General features: G+C 43.1%; 1 protein-coding gene across 1 annotated transcript; it reads right to left on the bottom strand.

Moving 5' to 3' along the window:
- Positions 1 to 1,742: 1,742 nt before the first annotated feature.
- LOC121569332 (death-associated protein 1) lies at positions 1,743 to 20,484 on the bottom strand. Its single transcript, XM_041880204.2, has 4 exons — positions 20,308 to 20,484; positions 17,631 to 17,733; positions 10,489 to 10,531; positions 1,743 to 2,511 (listed from the first exon to the last, which is right to left on the bottom strand). Exons 1-4 carry the CDS (start codon positions 20,360 to 20,362, stop codon positions 2,392 to 2,394), a joined length of 321 nt encoding a protein of 106 aa, XP_041736138.1. The 5' UTR covers positions 20,363 to 20,484; the 3' UTR covers positions 1,743 to 2,391.
- Between the last annotated feature and the right edge of the window lie 28 nt (positions 20,485 to 20,512).

Below are 20,512 nucleotides of genomic sequence, written 5' to 3'. Positions count from 1 at the left end.
ATTAGGGGGTTAACAGCGGGAAGTCTGAGGAGTCCTGATGCCATTTTGGATCCTATGTGTTCACCAACAATATAAACTGGCTTGTAGAGCGATGATAGAGATATGATAGAGATGATAGAGGACCACAAGTGTGTTTTTGTGTTTACCTGAGCCCATGCGCGTCTGTGTGTGTGTGTGTATGAGCGCGAACATGCGTGTACCTGACTAGAGATCCCATGCACAGGCAGATGCTAATGTCACGTAGCACACCACCAGGTGATAGAAGCTAACATGTATACAATAAACTGGCATAGAGCCTGGAGGGCTGATGGTAACACTAGCTAAAACAACATCATATAATTAGTTCAAAAGTAGGGTATTATTGTTCAAATCAACAGAAGCACTCAATCATACATAAACCCTACAAGGACATGTCAAAACGTGCACGACAAAATATACATTTGAAATGTATTATTTGGGGAATTATAATAGCACAGCTGATCTGGTAGTGTAATGCTTTTGCTAGCTTGTATCGTATCATCCCAGGACTCACCTGGTCTAGTGAGCTAATGCTGTCTGACACAACAATATGTGTGCTAACTCCTGGTCCAGAGACAGTGAGGGGTCAAGGGGGGAGGGGGAGCAAGAACAGACACAACACTTCTCCCTTTCCTTCTAAACACCTCTCTTTCCTGCACTTCTTTCCCACAACCTCTAGCTACTTAGCACCTTATGTAGATGTGAGAGGACTGGACAGCTATAGGCAATGTGGTTGAGGTAAAGTAGGGCAGAGAGCGGGAGGGGAAGGGGGAGGCAGGGGAGAGTAGAGAGAGGGTGGGGAAGGGGGAGGCAGGGGAGAGTAGAGAGGGGAGGGAGGGGGAGAGTAGAGAGAGGGAGGGGGGAAGCAGGGGAGAGTAGAGAGAGGGGAGGGGGAGATAATAATATGGTGTGTAGTATAATATTATGGTGTGTAGTAGTATAATATTATGGTGTGTAGTATAATATTATGGTGTGTAGTATAATATTATGGTGTGTAGTATAATATTATGGTGTGTGTAGTATAATATTATGGTGTGTAGTATAATATTATGGTGTGTAGTATAATATTATGGTGTGTAGTATAATATTATGGTGTGTGTAGTATAATATTATGGTGTGTAGTATAATATTATGGTGTGTGTAGTATAATATTATGGTGTGTAGTATAATATTATGGTGTGTAGTATAATATTATGGTGTGTGTAGTATAATATTATGGTGTGTAGTATAATATTATGGTGTGTAGTATAATATTATGGTGTGTAGTATAATATTATGGTGTGTGTAGTATAATATTATGGTATGTGTATAATATTAGTGTATATGCAGATCACTAAGGTTAATATACAACGTTTGTTCATGGACAATACAAAATGACATAATACATGCAGTAACATTGAAGACATAAAACAATGACTTTAAAGTTACATCTTTATTTATTATGACAACCACACCTAATGCCTAAGTCCAGTCACAGACGAAGGATTTGTACACTTTATAAACTAAAAATCCTTCTTTAAACTTCATTAAATAAACTCTTTACTCTTTCTTGGCAAACAGTTTCTTTACCTGGAACCCTGAAATGTAGTGCTGACATGAACGACACTTGACATAAAAGGGAATGGTGTGTGTGTGTGTGTGTGTGTGGGGGTCTCAATTTTCTTCTTCTTCACGATTGGCTGATCCCTCCTGATGACGCGGTTGGACATGACTCCAACATGGTCACCAGGAGGGATCAACCAATGAAGTTGGAAGTCCCACCCAGTTGACTACATTAAAATGGTGGAAGCCCTCAATGGCTCTGCCCATGTTAATACAGCCTTTTGGCCCCTAGAGGCCTCTGTCATTCTCTATGATGACAACCTTCTATGAACTAAGAACCTCAGAACGAGGAAGAGATGAAATCATATGGAATGCTTAACAGGGGTTGCCCTGGTAACCTGAGCACTTATGGTGATTGGGTGCATGCTTGATTGATTGGGTTATGTAGTTCTTTGATTAGTTGATTTCTGTTTCTATGGTTCCACACGGTTTCCTTCAGTTTGCTTTCTGGCACATAATTGGTGGGTTGCAGGCTTAAGAAGCTGCTTTCTGGCTACTTTGGTCTGTGAGGACAATTGTGGCGGGAAGGCGGGAGCTTGAGCTCATCTCTGGCTTGTGATTGGTTGGTCGGTAGGCTGCTGTGGTCCATTGAGGACATTGCGTTGGCTTTCCCTTAGGCACAGATCTAGGATCAACTTCCCTTCCTCAAATCTTTACTTAAGCGTTGGCGGGACTAAACACAAAACTGATCGTAGATCTGTGTTTGGGGTGATTACTTGCAGGGCCAGTGGTAGCAGAGTTAGTGGAGGGAGGGTAAGCTTGGCGGTAGCCTCACTTGCGGGGCTGATGGATGTGCTGAGTGAGGTGCTGGTTCTGTGGCATCTTGGTGATAGACGGCTGGGGCTTCTGGTGAGCTACCTGGGCTGCAGCCGGGGTGAAGTCCTTATCACCCTGGGAACACAACCACACAGACCCTAAGTACAGCTGTGTTACAGAATACAGGCGTTCACACACACACACACACACACACACACACACACACACACACACACACACACACACACACACACACACACACACGTGCACACAGCACAATCTCTCAGAATTCCTTGAAATGCATTTTTTTTTTTTAAACCTCTAATCTTCATATTTTCCTCAATCTGATTCCAGAGTTTTTATCCAGAGCCCTATAGATGCTGTTTACATGATACTGTCCTTAGTGCTCCTCCATGTAGTGTCTATCACTTGTACGTATAGGTCAAATAACAGATTAGAATATGCATGAGGCGATCGAGAACAGAGTTGTGTAGTTACAGTAGTGAAGTCAGATTATCTGAGGTTATAGAGAACAGAGTTGTGTAGTTACAGTAGTGAAGTCAGATTATCTGAGGTTATAGAGAACAGAGTTGTGTAGTTACAGTAGTGAAGTCAGATTATCTGAGGTTATAGAGAACAGAGTTGTGTAGTTACAGTAGTGAAGTCAGATTATCTGAGGTTATAGAGAACAGAGTTGTGCTGGCCTCGGAGTGACTCACCAGCTTCAAATCCCTAGGAAGGATTAACAGGGCAATATAGAGAACACACACACACACACACACACACACACAGGCAGGCAGACACACACACACACACAGGCAGGTAGACACACACAGGCAGATAGACACACACACACACACACACACAGGCAGGTAGACACACACAGGCAGACATACACACACACACACAGGCAGGTAGACACACACACACAGGCAGACACACAGGCAGGCAGACACACACACACACACACACAGGCAGGTAGACACACACAGGCAGGCAGACACACACACAGGCAGGCAGGCAGACACACACACACTCAAACACACGCAAACACAACAGGCAAAACTGCAGTGTTTTACATTTACGTCATTTAGCAGACGCTCTTATTTACGTGCCATGTCTGTGTTTTACCATGTTTATGAAGGCCATCTCTTTTTTGGTCAGATAATGGATGCAGTTTATGACCACAACTCCTATTGAAAACAGTTTAGACAGATGATCTATTAGACCTAGGAGCCAGGGAGCCAGGGGGATGACAGACACCTCATTACCCAGGTTAGGAAGCCTATATCTGGGCATCTCATCACTCTGAACCCCCTTATACTCAACTGGAGCTGGTACGATAAAATGTCTGTATCAATTCTCCAGGTCACTAGCGTACAGTCTAAACTCTATAGGGAAATCTGTGTTGATGGTCTATGTTGTGTTTGTTCCGGAAAGTCATAATGTAACTGTCCAGTGAAAATCTCATACTCTGTTAACTCATACCCAAATAATGTTGTTGACCCATCCCATATTCGTATTTGTGGCCAAAGCATTAATTGGAGAAAAAAAACACTTTAAAAAAAACCCACCTCAAACTTGTATCTCAAAGAGAGGATGAGCTGGCCAATCGGTGGTCTACTCGCATGAATATTTTTAATGACCGGTATACGCCCACACCATTCTGTTGTTGGGGTACGCCCACACCATTCCAACACAGAAAAGCTGATTTTTAACATACTTAATAATAAAAAAAAACATTTGGAAGGAAAGATATTTCACTCATATTGTAAATTATAAACTGGGTGGTTCGAGCCCTGAATGCTGATTGGCTGACAGCCGTGGTATATCAGACCGTATACCACGGGTATGACAATTTTTTTTATAATTACGTTGGTAACCAGTTTATAATAGCAATAAGGCACCTCCGCGTTGCGTCGTGCATTAGAACAGCCCTTAGCCGTGATATATTGGCCATACACCACAACCCCTCTGGCCTTGTTGCTTAATTATAGATCATATTTCATAGACATCTGGATAAAGTAATAACACAACAATTACATATTTATTTCATTTATTTCATAAACAAAGTTATACAACACCCAATTCCCCTGTGTGAAAAAGTAATTGCCCCCTTACACTCAATAACTGGTTGTGCCACCTTTAGCTGCAATGACTCCAACCAAATGCTTCCTGTAGTTGTTGATCAGTCTCTCCCGTCGCTGTGGAGGAATTTTGGCCCACTCTTCCATGCAGAACTGCTTTAACTCTGTGACGTGTGGGTTTTCAAGCATGAACTGCTCGTTTCAAGTCCTGCCACAACATCTCAATTGGGATTAGGTCTGGACTTTGACTAGGCCATTCCAAAACTTCCAATTTGTAGTTTTTTTTAGCAATTTTCATGTAGACTTGATTGTGTGTTTTGGATCATTGTCTTGCTGCATGACCCAGCTGCACTTCAGCTTCAGCTCACAGACGGATGGTCTGACATTCTCCTGTAGAATTCTCTGATACAGAGCAGAATTTATGGCTCCTTCTATTATGGGGCGGCAGGTAGCTTAGTGGTTAAGAGCGTTGTGCCAGTAACCGAAAGGTCGCTGGTTCTAATCCCCAAGCCGACTAGGTGAAAAATCTGTCGATGTGCCCTTGAGCAAGGCAATTAACCCTAATTGCTCCCGTAAGTCGCTCTGGATAAGAGCGTCTGCTAAATAACTAAAATGTTAAATGTAAATCTATTAAGGCAAGTCCTGAGGCAGCAAAGCATCCCCACACCACCATGCTTGACGTTTGGTATGATGTTCTTACTGTGGAATGCAGAGTTTGGTTTTCGCCAGGCATTACTGGAACCATGTCGTCCAAAAAGATATACTTTTGAATAATCTGTCCATAGAAGGTTCTTTCAAGAGTCTTGATGATCATCCAGGTGCTTTTTGGCAAACTTGAGTCAACTTTTTGGACGAGATGGGTCCCATTACGCCTGGCGAAAACCAAACGGAAGTCGGAAGTTTACATACACCTTAGCCAAATACATTTAAACTCAGTTTTTCACAATTCCTGACATTTAATCCTAGTACAAATTCCCGGTTTTAGGTCAATTAGGATCACCACTTTATTTTAAGAATGTGAAATGTCAGAATAATAGTAGAGAGAATGATTTATTTCAGCTTTTATTTCTTTCATCACATTCCCAGTGGGTCAGAAGTTTACATACACTCAATTAGTATTTGGTAGCATTGCCTTTAAATTGTTTAACTTGGGTCAAACGTTTCAGGTAGCCTTCCACAAGCTTCCCACAATAAGTTGGGTGAATTTAAGCCCATTCCTCTTGACAGAGCTGGTGTAACTGAGTCAGGTTTGTAGGCCTCCTTGCTCGCACACGCTTTTTCAGTTCTGCTCACACATTTTCTATAGGATTGAGGTCAGGGCTTTGTGATGGCCACTCCAATACCTTGACTTTGTTGTCCTTAAACCATTTTGCCACAACTTTGGAAGTATGCTTGTGGTCATTGTCCATTTAGAAGACCCATTTGCAACCAAGCTTTAACTTCCTGACTGATGTCTTGAGATGTTGCTCCAATATATCCACATAATTTTCCTTCCTCATGATGCCATCTATTTTGTGAAGTGCACCAGGCCCTCCTGCAGCAAAGTACCCCCACAGCATGATGCTGCCACCCCTGTGCTTCACGGTTGGGATGGTGTTCTCCGGCTTGCAAGCACCCCCCTTTTTCCTCCAAACATAACGATGGTCATTATGGCCAAACAGTTCTATTTTTGTTTCATCAGACCAGAGGACAATTCTCCAAAAAGTACGATCTTTGTCCCCATGTGCAGTTGCAAACCGTAGTCTGGCTTTTTTATGGCGGTTTTGGAGCAGTGGCTTCTTCCTTGCTGAGCGGCCTTTCAGGTTATGTCAATATAGGACTCGTTTTACTGTGGATATAGATACTTTTGTACCCGTTTCCTCCAGCATCTTCACAAGGTCCTTTGCTGTTGTTCTGGGATTGATTTGCACTTTTCGCACCAAAGTACATTCATCTCCTTCCTGAGCGGTATGACGTCTGCGTGGTCCCATGGTGTTTATACTTGCGTACTATTGTTTGAACAGATGAACGTGGTACCTTCAGGCGTTTGGAAATTGCTCCCAAGGATGATCCAGACTTGTGGAGGTCTACAATTATTTTTTCTGAGGTGTTGGCTGATTTCTTTAGATTTTCCCATGATGGCTTTTGGTGAACACCAAACGTGTTTGCTTATTTTTTTCTTTAAGTAATTGCTTTTTTCTGGCCACTCTTCCGTAAAGCCCAGCTCTGTGGAGCGTACGGCTTAAAGTGGTCCAATCTCCGCTGTGGAGCTTTGCAGCTCCTTCAGGGTTATCTTTGGTCTCTTTGTTGCCTCTCTGATTAATGCCCTCCTTGCCTGGTCCGTGGGATGTTCAAAGTTTCTGATATTTTTTTATAACCCAAACCTGATCTGTACTTCTCCACAACTTTGTCCCTGACCTGTTTGTAGAGCTCCTTGGTCTTCATGGTGCCGCTTGCTTTGTTTTGCCCCTTTCTTAGTGGTGTTGCAGACTCTGGGGCCTTTCAGAACAGGTGCATATATACTGAGATCATGTGACAGATCATGTGACACTTAAATAAAGTCCACCTGTGTGCAATCTAACTAATTATGTGACTTCTGAAGGTAAATCGGTTGCACCAGATCTTATTTAGGGGCTTCATAGCAAAGGGGGGTGAATACATATGCACGCACCACTTTCCCGTTATTTAATTTTTTTGAATTTTTTGAAACAAGTTATTTTTTCATTTAACCAATTTGGACTATTTTGTGTATGTCCATTACATGAAATCCAAATAAAAATCCATTTAAAATTACAGGTTGTAATGCAACAAAATAGGAAAAACACCAAGGGGGATGAATACTTTTGCAAGGCACTAGGCATCAGGATATATGATAAACAGAGTAGCAGAAGCGTATATTATAATTGTATGTGAGTGGGTGTGCTTTTGTGTAGAGACAGTGTACATTTTGTTTTTACAGCCTGTATTCAAAATGGATAAAAACAAAAAAATTCACACCCATCGACACACAATACCCCATAATGACAAAGTGAAAACATGTTTTTTGATTTTTTTGCAATTTGATTGAAATGAAATACAGAAATGTACATACGTATTCACACCCCTGAGTCAATACATGTTAGAATCACCTTTGGTGGCGATCACAGCTGTGAGTCTTTCTGGGTAAGTCTCAAAGAGCATTGCACACCTGGATTGTACAATATTTGCACATTATTCTTTAAAGAATTCTTCAAGCTCGCCCCTTGTTTCCTGTAGTCCATCTCCTTGGTCTTAGTGATGTTGAGGGAGAGGTTTTCGTTCTGGTGCCACACTACCAGGTCACAGACCTCATCCCTGTAGGCCGTCTCATCGTCGCCGGTGATCAGGCATACCACCGTTGTGTCGTCAGTAAACTTGATGGTGTTGGAGTCGTGGGTGAAGAGGGAGTACAGGAGGGGACTAAGCACACACCCCTGTGTTGAGGGTCAGCGTGGGGGGTTCTCCCATCTCCACAGAGGAACTCTGGAGCTCTGTCAGAGTGACCATCGGGTTCTTGGTCACCTCCCTAAGTCTCATAGCAAAGGGTCTGAATACTTATGTAAATGTCTTTCTGTTGTTTATTTTTAATACATTTGCAAAAATGTATAGAAACCTGTTTCACTTCGTCATTATGGGGTATTGTGTTTAGATTGATGAAGATTATTTTTTAAATCCATTTTAGAATAAGGCTGTAACATAACAAAATGCGAAAAAAGTCTAGGGGTCTGAATACTTTCAGAAGGCACTGTATAGTTCATATAAGGAAATCAGTCAATTAAAATAAATAAATTAGGTCCTAATCTATGGATTTTACATGACTGGGAATACAGATATGCATCTGTTGTTCACAGATACCTTAAAAACAAGCTAGGCGCGTGGATCAGAAAACCAGTAGGTATCTGGTGACCACCATTTGCCTCATGCAGCGCAACACATCTGCTTTGCATAGAGTTGATCAGGCTGTTGATTGTGGCCTGTGGAATGTTGTCCCACTCCTCTTCAATGCTGTGCGAAGTTGCAAGATATTAGCGGGAACTGGAACACAATGTTGTACACGTCGATCCAGAGCATCCCAATCCCGGGAAACATCACAACCGGCCGTGATCGGGAGTCCAATAGGGGGGCGCACAATTGGCCCAGCATCATCCGGGTTAGGGGAGGGTTTGGCCAGGGGGGCTTTACTTGACTCATCACGCTCTAGCAACTCCTTGTGGTGGGTCGGGCTCCTGCAGGCTGACCTCGATCGTCAGTTGAACAGTGTTTCCTGCGACACATTGGTGCGGCTGGCTTCCGTGTTACGCGGTCTGGTGTTAAGAAGCGCGGTAAGGCGGTCATGTTTCGGAGGACGCATGACTCGACCTTCGTCTCCCGAGCCCGTTGGGGATTTGCAGCGATGAGACAAGATTGAAATTGGGGGTAAAAAGGGGGTACAATACAAAAGGAAAAACAAACAAAAAATGGACATAGATAAAATGTGACTGTGTTCGTTGTCTGTAGCTTATGCCTGCCCATATCATAACCCCACCACCACCATGGGGCACTCTGTTTACAACGTTGACATCAGCAAACCGCTCGCCCACACAACGCCATACACCGGGATTCATCTGTGAAGAGCACACTTCTCCAGTGTACCAGTGGCCATCGAAGGTGATCATTTGCCCACTGAAGTCAGTTACGACGCCCAACTGCATTCAGGTCAAGACCCTGGTGAGGACGACGAGCACACCGATGAGCTTCCCTAAAACGGTTTCTGACAGTAATTCTTCTGTTTCATCAGCTGTCCGGGTGGCTGGTCTCAGAAAATCCCGCAGGTGAAGAAGTCGGAATTATCATGCTGTTCAATCAGCTTCTTGATATGCCACACCTGTCAGGTGGATGGATTATCTTGGCAAAGGAGAAATTATCACTAACAGGGACGTAAACAAATTTGTGCACAAAATTTGAGAGAAATAAGCTTTTTGTGCGTATGGGACATTTCTTTGATATTTTATTACAGCTCATGAAACATGGGACCAACACTTTACATGTTGCATTTATATTTTTGTTCAGTATAGTATAGTGTAGAGAATCATTGTACCATCTAAACCGCTGTGAAATATATTTTCCATAAGCAAAAATATTGTTGTTTCAGCTGTTTGGTATACAAAACCGAAAGTAAAAAACTTGAGAACGGGAAGCATAGAAATAGCGCACATAGAACAGATCTACCGCTTCTTAGACTTGCTTTCAAGTAGAATGACAGATCTATAACTCCGATTTCTATGTGAATTTGGTTGGGTTGCCCAAAAAGTTACATATTGCCACTTTAATGACGCAGAATTAAATTAGCTGGCAACCAGAAAAGCAAGTAAAGCAGGGAGAAAGAGAGAAAATTAGGGTTTGAGAGAAAGAGAGAGAGAGATCTCTCACCAAAGGAATGCAATATTATTGAGTGGAATTTAGACAGTGTTAACCCCTAGTTTACCAAACCTCAACAGATGCGGTAAGGCTAGCCTTTATCAGGGAGATGTAGCTCCCCTCTCCAAGGTCATCTCAGTAGGAGAATATAAAGTAATCTCTTCAGCTGCTCACTGGTTCACCAGGCTTTATTTAAGGCCTGTCGCAGCCTGCAGGTGTGTTGGAGGATAAATGGCAAGACTGGGGGTAGAGCTAGAGAGGTAAAGGGCCTTCGCAGTCTGCGGGTGTGATAACACACAGATAGAGGATAAATGGTACAGATAGTACGTAGGAACCCCAGGGGGGTGAGCTTAGATGGGGGGTAAGTATGGCGTGTGAGTGGCAAGGGGTGGGGCAGGGGGGTAAATGAGAATATTCTAGGGGGGTAGGGTAGGCTAAGGTGTGTGTGTATATGTGTGTGTATATGTGTGTGTGTGTGTGTGTGTTGGTGGGGGGGGGTTTAATACGAATTTTGCCTGAGGTGATATCTGGGATCTCTCTGCAACAATCTGTGTGTCCAGAGTTAACATGACATTAGGAACCACCCCGTCCTATCTGACCCTGTCAAGGTCCCACCTTTGTAACCCCTTACCTTTGTAACCACTCCCGAAACGACCACGGTGGGCTTTGGTGGGCTAGAGGGAGACAGAAAGAGAGAGGGGTTCAAAAACAAACCTCTATCTCAATGTCAATACTTTGACGAGACAAAATCACATTTTGTTGAGATGAAATGCCAAATGAATGTATGCCAGTGTCAATGTCAAAACACTGACCAGCGACTTTGGAGTTTCTCTTTCAGGATGTTACAAAGACAGGAACAGAAATCGCTTCTGTTTGATCCCATTGAACAGTGAGTGTGTGTTTTAAGGAAAGGAACACCCTGGCCTAGTATAAACTCCAGAGGGAGAGATTGCAGCTAGAGAGAGAGAGCTCAGCCACAGTGCTGTGGACCTGCCTGCCAACCTGCTAAATGACTACCATTAATACTGGTCTGGCTCTACACTGCAACTCACACAGCAGAGGGGAGGGAAGAGGGAGGATATGAGAGACAGAGACAGAGACACAGAGAGAGAGAGAGAGACACAGAGAGAGAGAGAGACACAGAGAGAGAGAATTATCCCGAGGTGGACATGGACCTTGACATGAGAAACGAGTCCGGTCTAGTGTAACAGCAGAACTATTACCGGAGGTAAAATGCTGTCCTCAGCCTCCACCTCTGGAAGTTTGGGCAGGGCTACAGGGAGACTTAAGGTAGCCTACATATTGTAGCTAGCGTCCTTGGTACAACACCAGCGACCTTGTCAAGACGTTAATGACCGACTAACCTAACAGGCATAAAAGAAACGGTCTCTTCTGCACTGTTCAATCAATCCAGAAATGTGGAGGAGTTGTTAAGATGGAGTGTCGCCTTGTTAACGTCCAAAAGAGGAAGTCGCGTCACAGGCTCTCTTTCCAATTCCACAGGCAGTGTTCCCTCAAATTTCAGGTCTGCTGAGCACAAACTTGAACGTTGTGAAAATGCTGTGCAACTTCCAGTGTGCGTTTACTGTGAACACTGAGGCTGTACCCGCTTGAAGTTACAGTTTCAGACAGTGGTCAAGTTGGCTACTGTGGCTATTTGATCATAACGTAGGGTTCCCAGAGTGGCCGACCATCAAAAAACGATGGAGAAAATGCATCCCATAACATTTTTACATGGAAATAGCTGTTCTACCATTCAGCCTACAGTAGCAGCCAATGTGTTGTTCAATGTAGGCCTACATTCCATGAGACTTTTCAAAAAACATGTGGGCTTGACATTAAGCTCTTTAACCACTTGTCCTTCAGACGTGGACGTGACTGAAAATGCTGTTGTTTTTGATGCAAGAAACCACTTTACAAAATAAAACGCATTATTATTCCCATTCCATTATTACATAGAATTAGACACATTTTGCTACCCTCTGCCTATTGGCAATCACTCCCCCATTGCTGACTGCAAATGATCTATAACTGGGCTAATAACTCACTAACTAGCAAAGGATATGAACAAACGTGCACACGTGGCTACATGCAACTCTCGCTTTGATCTCAAAACAAGCGCATCTACTCACGATCGCTCATGCTGTAAACACAGTCCAGCTCAAAGTGAATGGCACAGATCCATATAGGGCAATGGTCTATTTGCATATAGGCCTACTGCAGCTCTGATTGTTTATGCTGCACCGGTCTGTGTAGAGTACGGGCTGAGTCATGCCTGTCAATGCAATAGAATCCTACTCCGATGCGTTCTGCCTACAACAAAATATCTTGCATAGTTCGTTTTGTTTTTCGGTATGTTGCATTGAAAGTGGCTAATATTGCGTTGGTTCTATCACAATTCCCACAGTAAAAGGGAAACGTTGATAGTGTTAACTAAGGGGGAAAACTCTAGAAAGTTGAGTGAGGTTCAATCTCGTGCTTCTCTTGGGCTGATAATTCTTCTGCAGGGCAGTCCCGGGGGGAGCTGGGCGCCCTCGAGCAGCTTAGAGGGGACAGTCGTCACAGGCTCTCTTTCCATTTTCACTGAATACTGGAACAACTGGTTGTTGGGGACTCGGCAAAGGCTAATGACTGACAGACAAAGACCCACTTCACTGAAGTATACTGGTATTGGAGTACCTACACATATCTTCAAGTAATGTTAACATGTGATTACTAGAGTAATTACAATGTAACTACACTGGTATGAGCGCAACTTCATTTAAAGTGGATGGGCATCACTTTTGAAAAGAAGCTTAACTTCTGAGAAATATCTTTGGAGAGAGGGACAGACAGTCAGACAGATGAGGAGTGTTAGTCCGCTGATAGGCACTCAGTTTAATGAGGAGACTAGTTAATCTGGGGTCAGTGAGAAGACTAGTTCATCTGAGATTAGGGGATTGAGACGCTGAGTCAGTCAACTGGAGCGCAGCTACGACAGAGAGAAGAAGAGTCTGGAGACTTCTCACTAGAAGCAGCAGACAAGGCGATCAAAATTCCTTTACTATTTTTAATATCCATGGTGCCCCTGGCACAGGCAATTAATCAATGGAAGGAAATAACACCAGTTTCCCTCAAATCTACTGATCACTTCATCTCATTATACGCAGACAATATTTTACTATATCTAGACAATGTATCGCAATTGCTACCAAATGCATTGAAGATCATAGATAAATCCAGCTTAATCTCAAATTATAAAATTAATCTAACCAAATCAGCCCTACTGTCTCTCAAGACCCAGATGGAGGACTCTCTCTCTATTTATGGAATCCCAATCGTTTCCCATTTCAAATATTTTAACAGAACGCTCAAATCAATTCAATCCGACCTCAGTAGATGGAATAACATCCCAGTTGCTTTAACACTAGAACCGCTAAAGAGGTCATTTGGACTGCTCATAAATAAAAAATATAAAAGGTATTACTCTGCCATTGTTAAAGTCATGCCCCCCTCAGTGCTTGACCTTTCTTAAATAAGTCTATGTAACACACTGTCGGTGATAGAATCTTAATATCACAAACAGAACTGGAGTTATAACCACTTTTAGGAGGGCATGTTATTTTTTGGAATGGTTTTCCCCCGTTGCCCTCCTTCTCCCGACAGTAGGGCCTGCTCTGCTCCTTCTCCCGACAGTTGTACGTGCCGTGCCCAGTTGATAATCACCCTGATAACTGCCTCGAAACTAAACCATCCCAAAACTAATTTGACACATAACAGAAAAATAATGAAGTAAAGTATGATGTGGGAGACTGGGCGAGTTGATGAGCGAGAGGAAGTGAACGATGCATAATTCTGTAATCGCTAATTGTGAATGAAGAACAGCAATCCACTCTGGCCTACGTGGACTAACCAGAGAGCAGCAAGAGAAGTGATCGACGGTCCACTTCTTTTTTCTTTTATTTTCCTGTATATATTTAATTTATTATTACTTAAACTTAAAAATATGATATATAAATAGTTATGTATCTTTTGAGAGAGTGAGAGAGAGATGTTTGTGTTCATATTTCACAACCTCAGCAGGCTTTTGGAGTTGCCTATGCGTGAGTCAATAGCAAAATAATACAATTGATTTATGCTACATTATAGCATGCTACATGTGTCCGATCGGTGATAGATGAGCTACCACCTCCACTTATGTGCCCACCCAGAGATCAAATAACCAAATATAGCCCACAGAAGGAGATTCGGTGAAACAAAATCACATTGATTGATTAACAGACAACTCAATGGCTTTTTGCTAGGATATAAGCTACTGTTAGCCAAGCGAGTGAAGAGCAAAATAATCCACTACATTTTCACATTTTAGTCATTTAGCAGACGCTCTTATCCAGAGCGACTTACAGTTAGTGCATTCATCTTAAGCTAGCGAGGCGGGACAACCACATACACTACATGGCCAAAGGTATGCGGACACCTGCTTGTCGAACATCTCATTCCAAAATCTGGGCATTAATATGGAGTTGATCCTCCCTTTGCTGCTATAACAGCAGTCTTCTGGGAAGGCTTTCCACTAGATGTTGGAATATTGCTGCGGGGACTTGCTTCCATTCAGCCACAAGAGCATTAGTGATCTAAGGCACGGATGTTGGGTGATTAGGCCTGGCTCGCAGTCGGCATTCCAATTCAAACCCATTTCATGAAGCTCCCGACAAACAGTTATTGTGCGGACGTTGCTTCCAGAGGCAGTTTGGAACACTGTAGTGAGTGTTGCAACCGAGGACAGACGATTTTTACGTGCTACACGCTTCTGCACTTGGCGGTCCCGTTCTGTGAGCTTGTGTGGCCTACCACTTCACGGCTGAGCCGTTGTTGCTCCTAGATGTTTCCACTTCACAATAACAGCAGTTACAGTTGACCGGGTCAGCTTTAGCAGGGCAGAAATTTGACGAACTGACTTGTTGGAAAGGTGGCATCCTATGACGGTGCCACATTGAAAGTCACTGAGCTCTTCAGTACGGGCCATTCTCCTGCCAATGTTAGGCTATGGAGATTGCATGGCTGTGTGCGCGATTTTATACACGTCAGCAACGGGTGTGGCTGAAATAGCCGAATCCACATACTTTTGACCATGTAGTGTATCTCCGCAGGAGGCCTTTTGCCTTTTGGTAGGCCGTCATTGTGTAAATAGGTATTTGTTCTTAACATTTACATTACATTTTAGTCATTTAGCAGACGCTCTTATCCAGAGCGACTTACAGTTAGTGAATACATATTTTTTTTATACTGGCCCCCCATGGGAATCGAACACACAACCCTGGTGTTGCAAACACCATGCTCTATCAACTGAGCTACATCCCTGCCGGCCATTCCCTCCCCTACCCTGGACGACGCTGGGCCAATTGTGCGCCGACCATGAGTCTCCCGGTCGCGGCCGGCTGCGACAGAGCCTGGATTCGAAACAGGATCTCTAGTGGCACAGAGACTAACTGACTTGCCTAGTTAAATAAAGGTAAAAAATTAACTAAAAATGATGAGCAGACCAGACTTTTTCCAGCGTAGTTGTAACCAAATATCAAAATGGAGATTCAGTGAAAACAAAAAAATCTGCCATTGATTGAGCTATTGAGACGAGTCCCCATGCTTGTCTCAAATCAGAGCGATGGCGCTGTTCCAATCAAAACGGTGCTGAAATTATAGTTGACCACACGCAGCAAAATTATTTAAATAATTTTAAAACGGATGACTTTAGGAGTTTCAGTAAGTAAAAAATGTGATACATGCCTTCAATGGCATTAGACTACTTTATTTGAATATTTTGGTCATTCAGTGATATTCATTCCCACAGTAATCATTTATTGATTCATCCAGTTGGTTTAGAAAACATGCATATGGTGGACTTTATAAAGTGATGGGTGAAGTGTAAGCTTTACGGGAAGTGTACACTTTACGGCCAGTGTGAACATTACGGGCAGTGTAAACTTTATGAACGTGCAAAAAATGTTGACCAAGCATTTAAGGCCAACTTTTTTACGCCCAACTGGTACAACCGGTCGTAGAAGACCAGGAAGTGTTTGTGGCAGAGCATAGTTGACCATGGACACAACGCTCTGTTAACTTTACTGTCAACTTCCTGACTGGCTTCAACAGTGAAGATTGACTTGGTTCACTCTCCCAGTGCATCTACCCCCCTCTCGGTCTGTCCATCTCTACTCACATCCCTCCACCCATCTTATGTCTAAATTGTATGTGACAGGCGTTCCCTTGGCGACCTCGCTCCACATCTACACAGAATCCACCTGCCCACTGTCGAGAGCAGGTGAACACACACGGATATACATGCACACACTCTAAACTAGCTCATTAATGAGTGACAGCTTGAGCCAGAACCAGGGTTAGAGCCAAGTTTCTACTGCATTTCACACGGGCACTTTCACAACCGCCTCCGATCTCTCCAGAGAGGACCCGGAGCCATTATGGCTGCCTCCCTCTTCAGGCCAGGATGGAAGGTAAGCCTCTCTCTGTGATCCAGCTATCACACAGCAACCACTCTCCTCCTCTACCACCATCTGTCTCTCTGTCTGTCTGTCTCGCTCTGAGAAAAGTTCCCCCAGAGTACTATAGAGAATTATACAGTATGTACTGTAATTCCTTTACATGGTACAGTAAAAATAGATCACAGAGAGTTTGTTGTTTGTCAGACCACTGCAGAGTCAAGAGAATCATGTGACTACTACTCTCCCGAATAGGGAAGTCTTCTCCAGACAGGCTCAGTTGAGGTCACACCCTGCTGAGTGCATTCCAATACTCTAAAACAATTGCCTTCTTTACTTTTCCTGACCTAACGACAGATCCTGTTTGCTCCTAAGGACCGGCCTAAAAGGGCCTTAAGAGAGGATCTTCAACATCAGCACACACCGCAATATTCTATTGTTGTAATATTGTACATTTTATATTGTACATTTGTAATGGTGGAGCAGCGTACATTTGTAATGGTGGAGCAGTGTACATTTGTAATGGTGGAAGGAGCAGAGCAGGCCCTAATTTGTATAGTGCACAATGTCTTGTGTGTTGTATGATTGTATTAATGATGTAGACTATTGTTTTGTTGTGTTCCCGTCTGGACCCCAGGAAGAGTAGCGGCAGCCTTGGCAGGAACTAATGGTGATCCTAATAAAATACTAGACAAGCTGAGTTTGAATGATTCCACAAAACTCAACAGGTTGTTGAACCGTTCAGTTGTCTTTGCAGAGTACACTCACACGCGTGCACATACGCACAAAGAAACGCGCACGCACACACACACACACACAGAGCGGGTAGCGTGGTGGGAATATTTCACCTGTATAAACAGACATTGCTCAAGAGTGGAGACGCAGAGCGGAACTTAGTGGGTGCGTATCCAACAGGCAGTATAGCGTCAGACAGACAGAAGACATTAATGAAGCCTCAAACACGCTCAGAAAAACCACTAAAGAGTAGGCCATAACAACCATCTAAGAAAAACAAGATGGACCTCAGGTTAACAACTGGCAGTGAAGGGATGAAAATAAACAGATAGTATCAGATCTGGTTGTTTTCCCTTCTAGTACCGCTACCGGCCCATCACGGGTTATTTGGTGAATTAGAGGGTAATTGGGTTGTTTGTAGAATGTTCTCACCAGTTCTAAAAATGAAACATTATTCGGTACAAGGACTGTGTGAGTCCTGATAATAAAAGGAGCAAGAGTATTCTGGCATGCTGTTCAGAGGCCTGTGCAGAGGCCACTGGTCAAAGTTCAGTGTGTGTGTTACCTGGGCTCCTCCACAAAGTCCTCGTCCTCGTCTTTGATTGGAGGGGTCTCAGGTGGAGCCGCTCCCTGGTGCTTCTGCACTATCCTCATCCCCCCTGCCTTCACTGTCACACACACACACACACACACACACACACACAATTAGCACGGTTACACATTAACACACCATCACTGCTGCATTTTAAACAAACACACACCACATACACGTTGACACACATTAGGGCAGCATCTCCCAAACGGTCCATGCTATCCGGGACTCTTGGGACGTCCCTACCCCATTGAAGTTGACATTTTAAATGGTTAAGTTAAGGGTTAGGTAAGTGTTAGGTAAGGGTTAAGGTTCGGGTTTAGGGTAGGGACGTCCCAAGGATCCCTGATAGCAGTTACCTTTCCCAAACTCGGTCCTGGGGACCCCAGAGGGTGCACATTTAGTTTTTTGTCCTAGCACTACACAGCTGTTTGAAATAATCAACTCAAAACACAAAAATGTCCACCCCTTGGGGTCATGTCTAGATGGCATACAGCTACGTTAATTTTCCTAACCTGCTGCGTAAATTCTCCTACACCTGCTATGAAAAGTCAATTTTGACAAAAGCTGTCTCCCTTCTAGGCAAAACCGTCCAGAGGACTGAGTTTGGGAAGCGCTGCATTAGGGTACAGCGTAGATAAAAGGATCCTTCACCAAAGCAGTTAAATAAACCACAGACAGACAGATAATCAGATAGCCTAAGCTACAGGCTAATCAGTGTAATCTATTACAGTGTTATATAAGGACATACAGTAGATTGCAGTCATATCATGCTAAAATACATTATTTGTTGGTCATTTAGCAGACGCTCTAATCCAGAGCGATTTAAGGCGTCAGCATGCTTCAGTTCGGCTGGAGCCTAGCCGAACTCGGCTGGCGCCTTAGGCGAACCGAACGAGTGTGCTCGCATACTCCCTTAAAATACCTTCGTTTGAAAAACGAGAAAAAAGCAGCAATAGTATTGTTTGTCCATTTTGAGACGCCGTAGCCAGTATACACTTCCTCAAAATAGTCCAAATGAATTTAAGATAACTCAATAAATCTGTCATTAATTTTGATGTTTTTGCAGAGAAGATCTTAGTCACGCAATTTTACATCTAAGATGTTTGGTGAAGTATTTCTCAATTTAAAAAATTGTATGAAAGCGAGTCATCTCTCATTGAATGACAAAGACTCGGGGCGTTGTTGTAAACGAGAACGTGTTCTCAGTCAACTTACCTGGTAAAATAAGAATTAAATAAATAAATAAAAAATGTATTGAAGAATCCCTACTGTTGACCAATCACTGACTAAGGGGCGTAGACTTCGGTTACTGACTTCGGCCTCAAGAAAAAAAACGTGTGTGCCCGAACAACCCCCCCCCCAAAAAAAAACTTTGCTTAAGTCCAAAACGAACAACAACGTCAGAAATTGTCGTGATAGTATATGCACAAACTCTTCCGAAATGTTTCGGCTGGGAAGCATGCGGATGCCTTTACACTAGTGTGTGCATAGGCTTACATTTTTCGTACTGGTCCCCCTTGGGAATCGAACCCAAATACTCCATCTAAACGTGAATCGATTCTCAATACGGTTCTAGAAACATAAATCCCTCTACTTTCATATCACATCAAAATATTTTCTACAAATGCAAAATACACACTTACTGTAGTGTCTTTTAACACAGTCGTGGTCTACAGTATTTTTTCAGTGACAACACATTTGTGCTGTCTGCCTTCGTTTACACACAGCACAGGTGTTCGGAGACACACATAGCTAATTAGCACAGGTAATCCACTCTGTCTTCCTTCTGTTTTCCGTAAACAAGCGCTGTAACATGGAAATGTGGCCATGTGGGAACCCTAACATTTTAAAAAGGTGTCTATCAATTTAACCTTTGGTTTTTTTGATAATTATTTCAAGCTGATATGTAAGATAAGGTACGTATGCTTCCAAAACCGTACCCGTGTTAATGTTCAGAGAGTCACGGCTCTTAACAAAACTCCCCTGTACAGAAGACACCTTTGTCCAATGACTCTTATGTGTAATGTAATGGAATTGAGAGTCATGATCAAGGGCTAATTAAATTCCTGCATTGAGGTATGTTTTTCGACCCATATCTTGCACCGGCTCCATGGTGTCTTAATGTAACCATGATTGCGTTCCGACCCCAGTGCAGCTGTGTAATCGGTATCTTCTGGCAATTATGACATACTATTGTGCCATACTTTGTGTCCACGTACTCCTTATGCGTTATCAGATTCCCCCACATAGACTTTAAACGGTAGCTTCCTCGATACTAGGCTATAATCAAAGATATAGCTTTAATGGCACTAAGTCATTCTAGCATTGGCAACGTGTATCAAATTGTCTTGCAAGATTAAGCCATATACCACATGTATCCGTTTAACTACAATATTGCACGTCATCCGGGAAATAGGACCTAACAACAGGAAAACATATTGATTTAGTAGCTAAACTATAATATTTTGTTCAACAGCAGCACGTTAGAGTACACACGTTAGTCTACTTGGATAGTGTGTATCTAACTAACGTTGTCAAATGCAATTATTGACAAAGGCCTAATGCAGATACAGTGATACGTCGGTTGAACCGTGAAAACACAAGCGATGTTGCTTGTGCTGTAAAAAAGCAACATAATGTTCAATACCAGCCGGGAGGTGTCCTCCTTTGGTCTCGATTTTTTCCTTCGGCGGCGAAGACATATCTAACCAATGTCTATCGGAGGCGTGAAAACACTCGTTTAGATAGATAGATATTCCTCTTCTTTTCTACGGTAAACAGCAGTCAGTCCAGTTCGTCAACGTGGCTTCTTGTTTGGCAACGGTGCGTGATGACGACAGAGAAAATATCAG

The sequence above is a fragment of the Coregonus clupeaformis genome, chromosome 7 (assembly GCF_020615455.1).
Source record: "Coregonus clupeaformis isolate EN_2021a chromosome 7, ASM2061545v1, whole genome shotgun sequence".
Classification (NCBI taxonomy): domain Eukaryota; kingdom Metazoa; phylum Chordata; class Actinopteri; order Salmoniformes; family Salmonidae; genus Coregonus; species Coregonus clupeaformis.
Note: the sequence above shows the minus strand (reverse complement) of the source record. Positions and strands in the feature narration are given on the sequence as shown.

What these genes read in the sequence shown, in the direction of transcription:
- LOC121569332 (XM_041880204.2), bottom strand. Translation starts at nt 20,362, where the DNA reads ATGTCTTCGCCGCCGAAGGAAAAAATCGAGACCAAAGGAGGACACCTC. An exon ending in AGGAGGACACCTCCCGGCTG is followed by an intron (nt 17,734 to 20,307) that starts GTATTGAACATT and finishes TGTGTGTGACAG; the next exon opens with TGAAGGCAGGGGGGATGAGG. An exon ending in TTTCGGGAGTGGTTACAAAG is followed by an intron (nt 2,512 to 10,488) that starts GTAAGGGGTTAC and finishes TTGTGTTCCCAG; the next exon opens with GGTGATAAGGACTTCACCCC.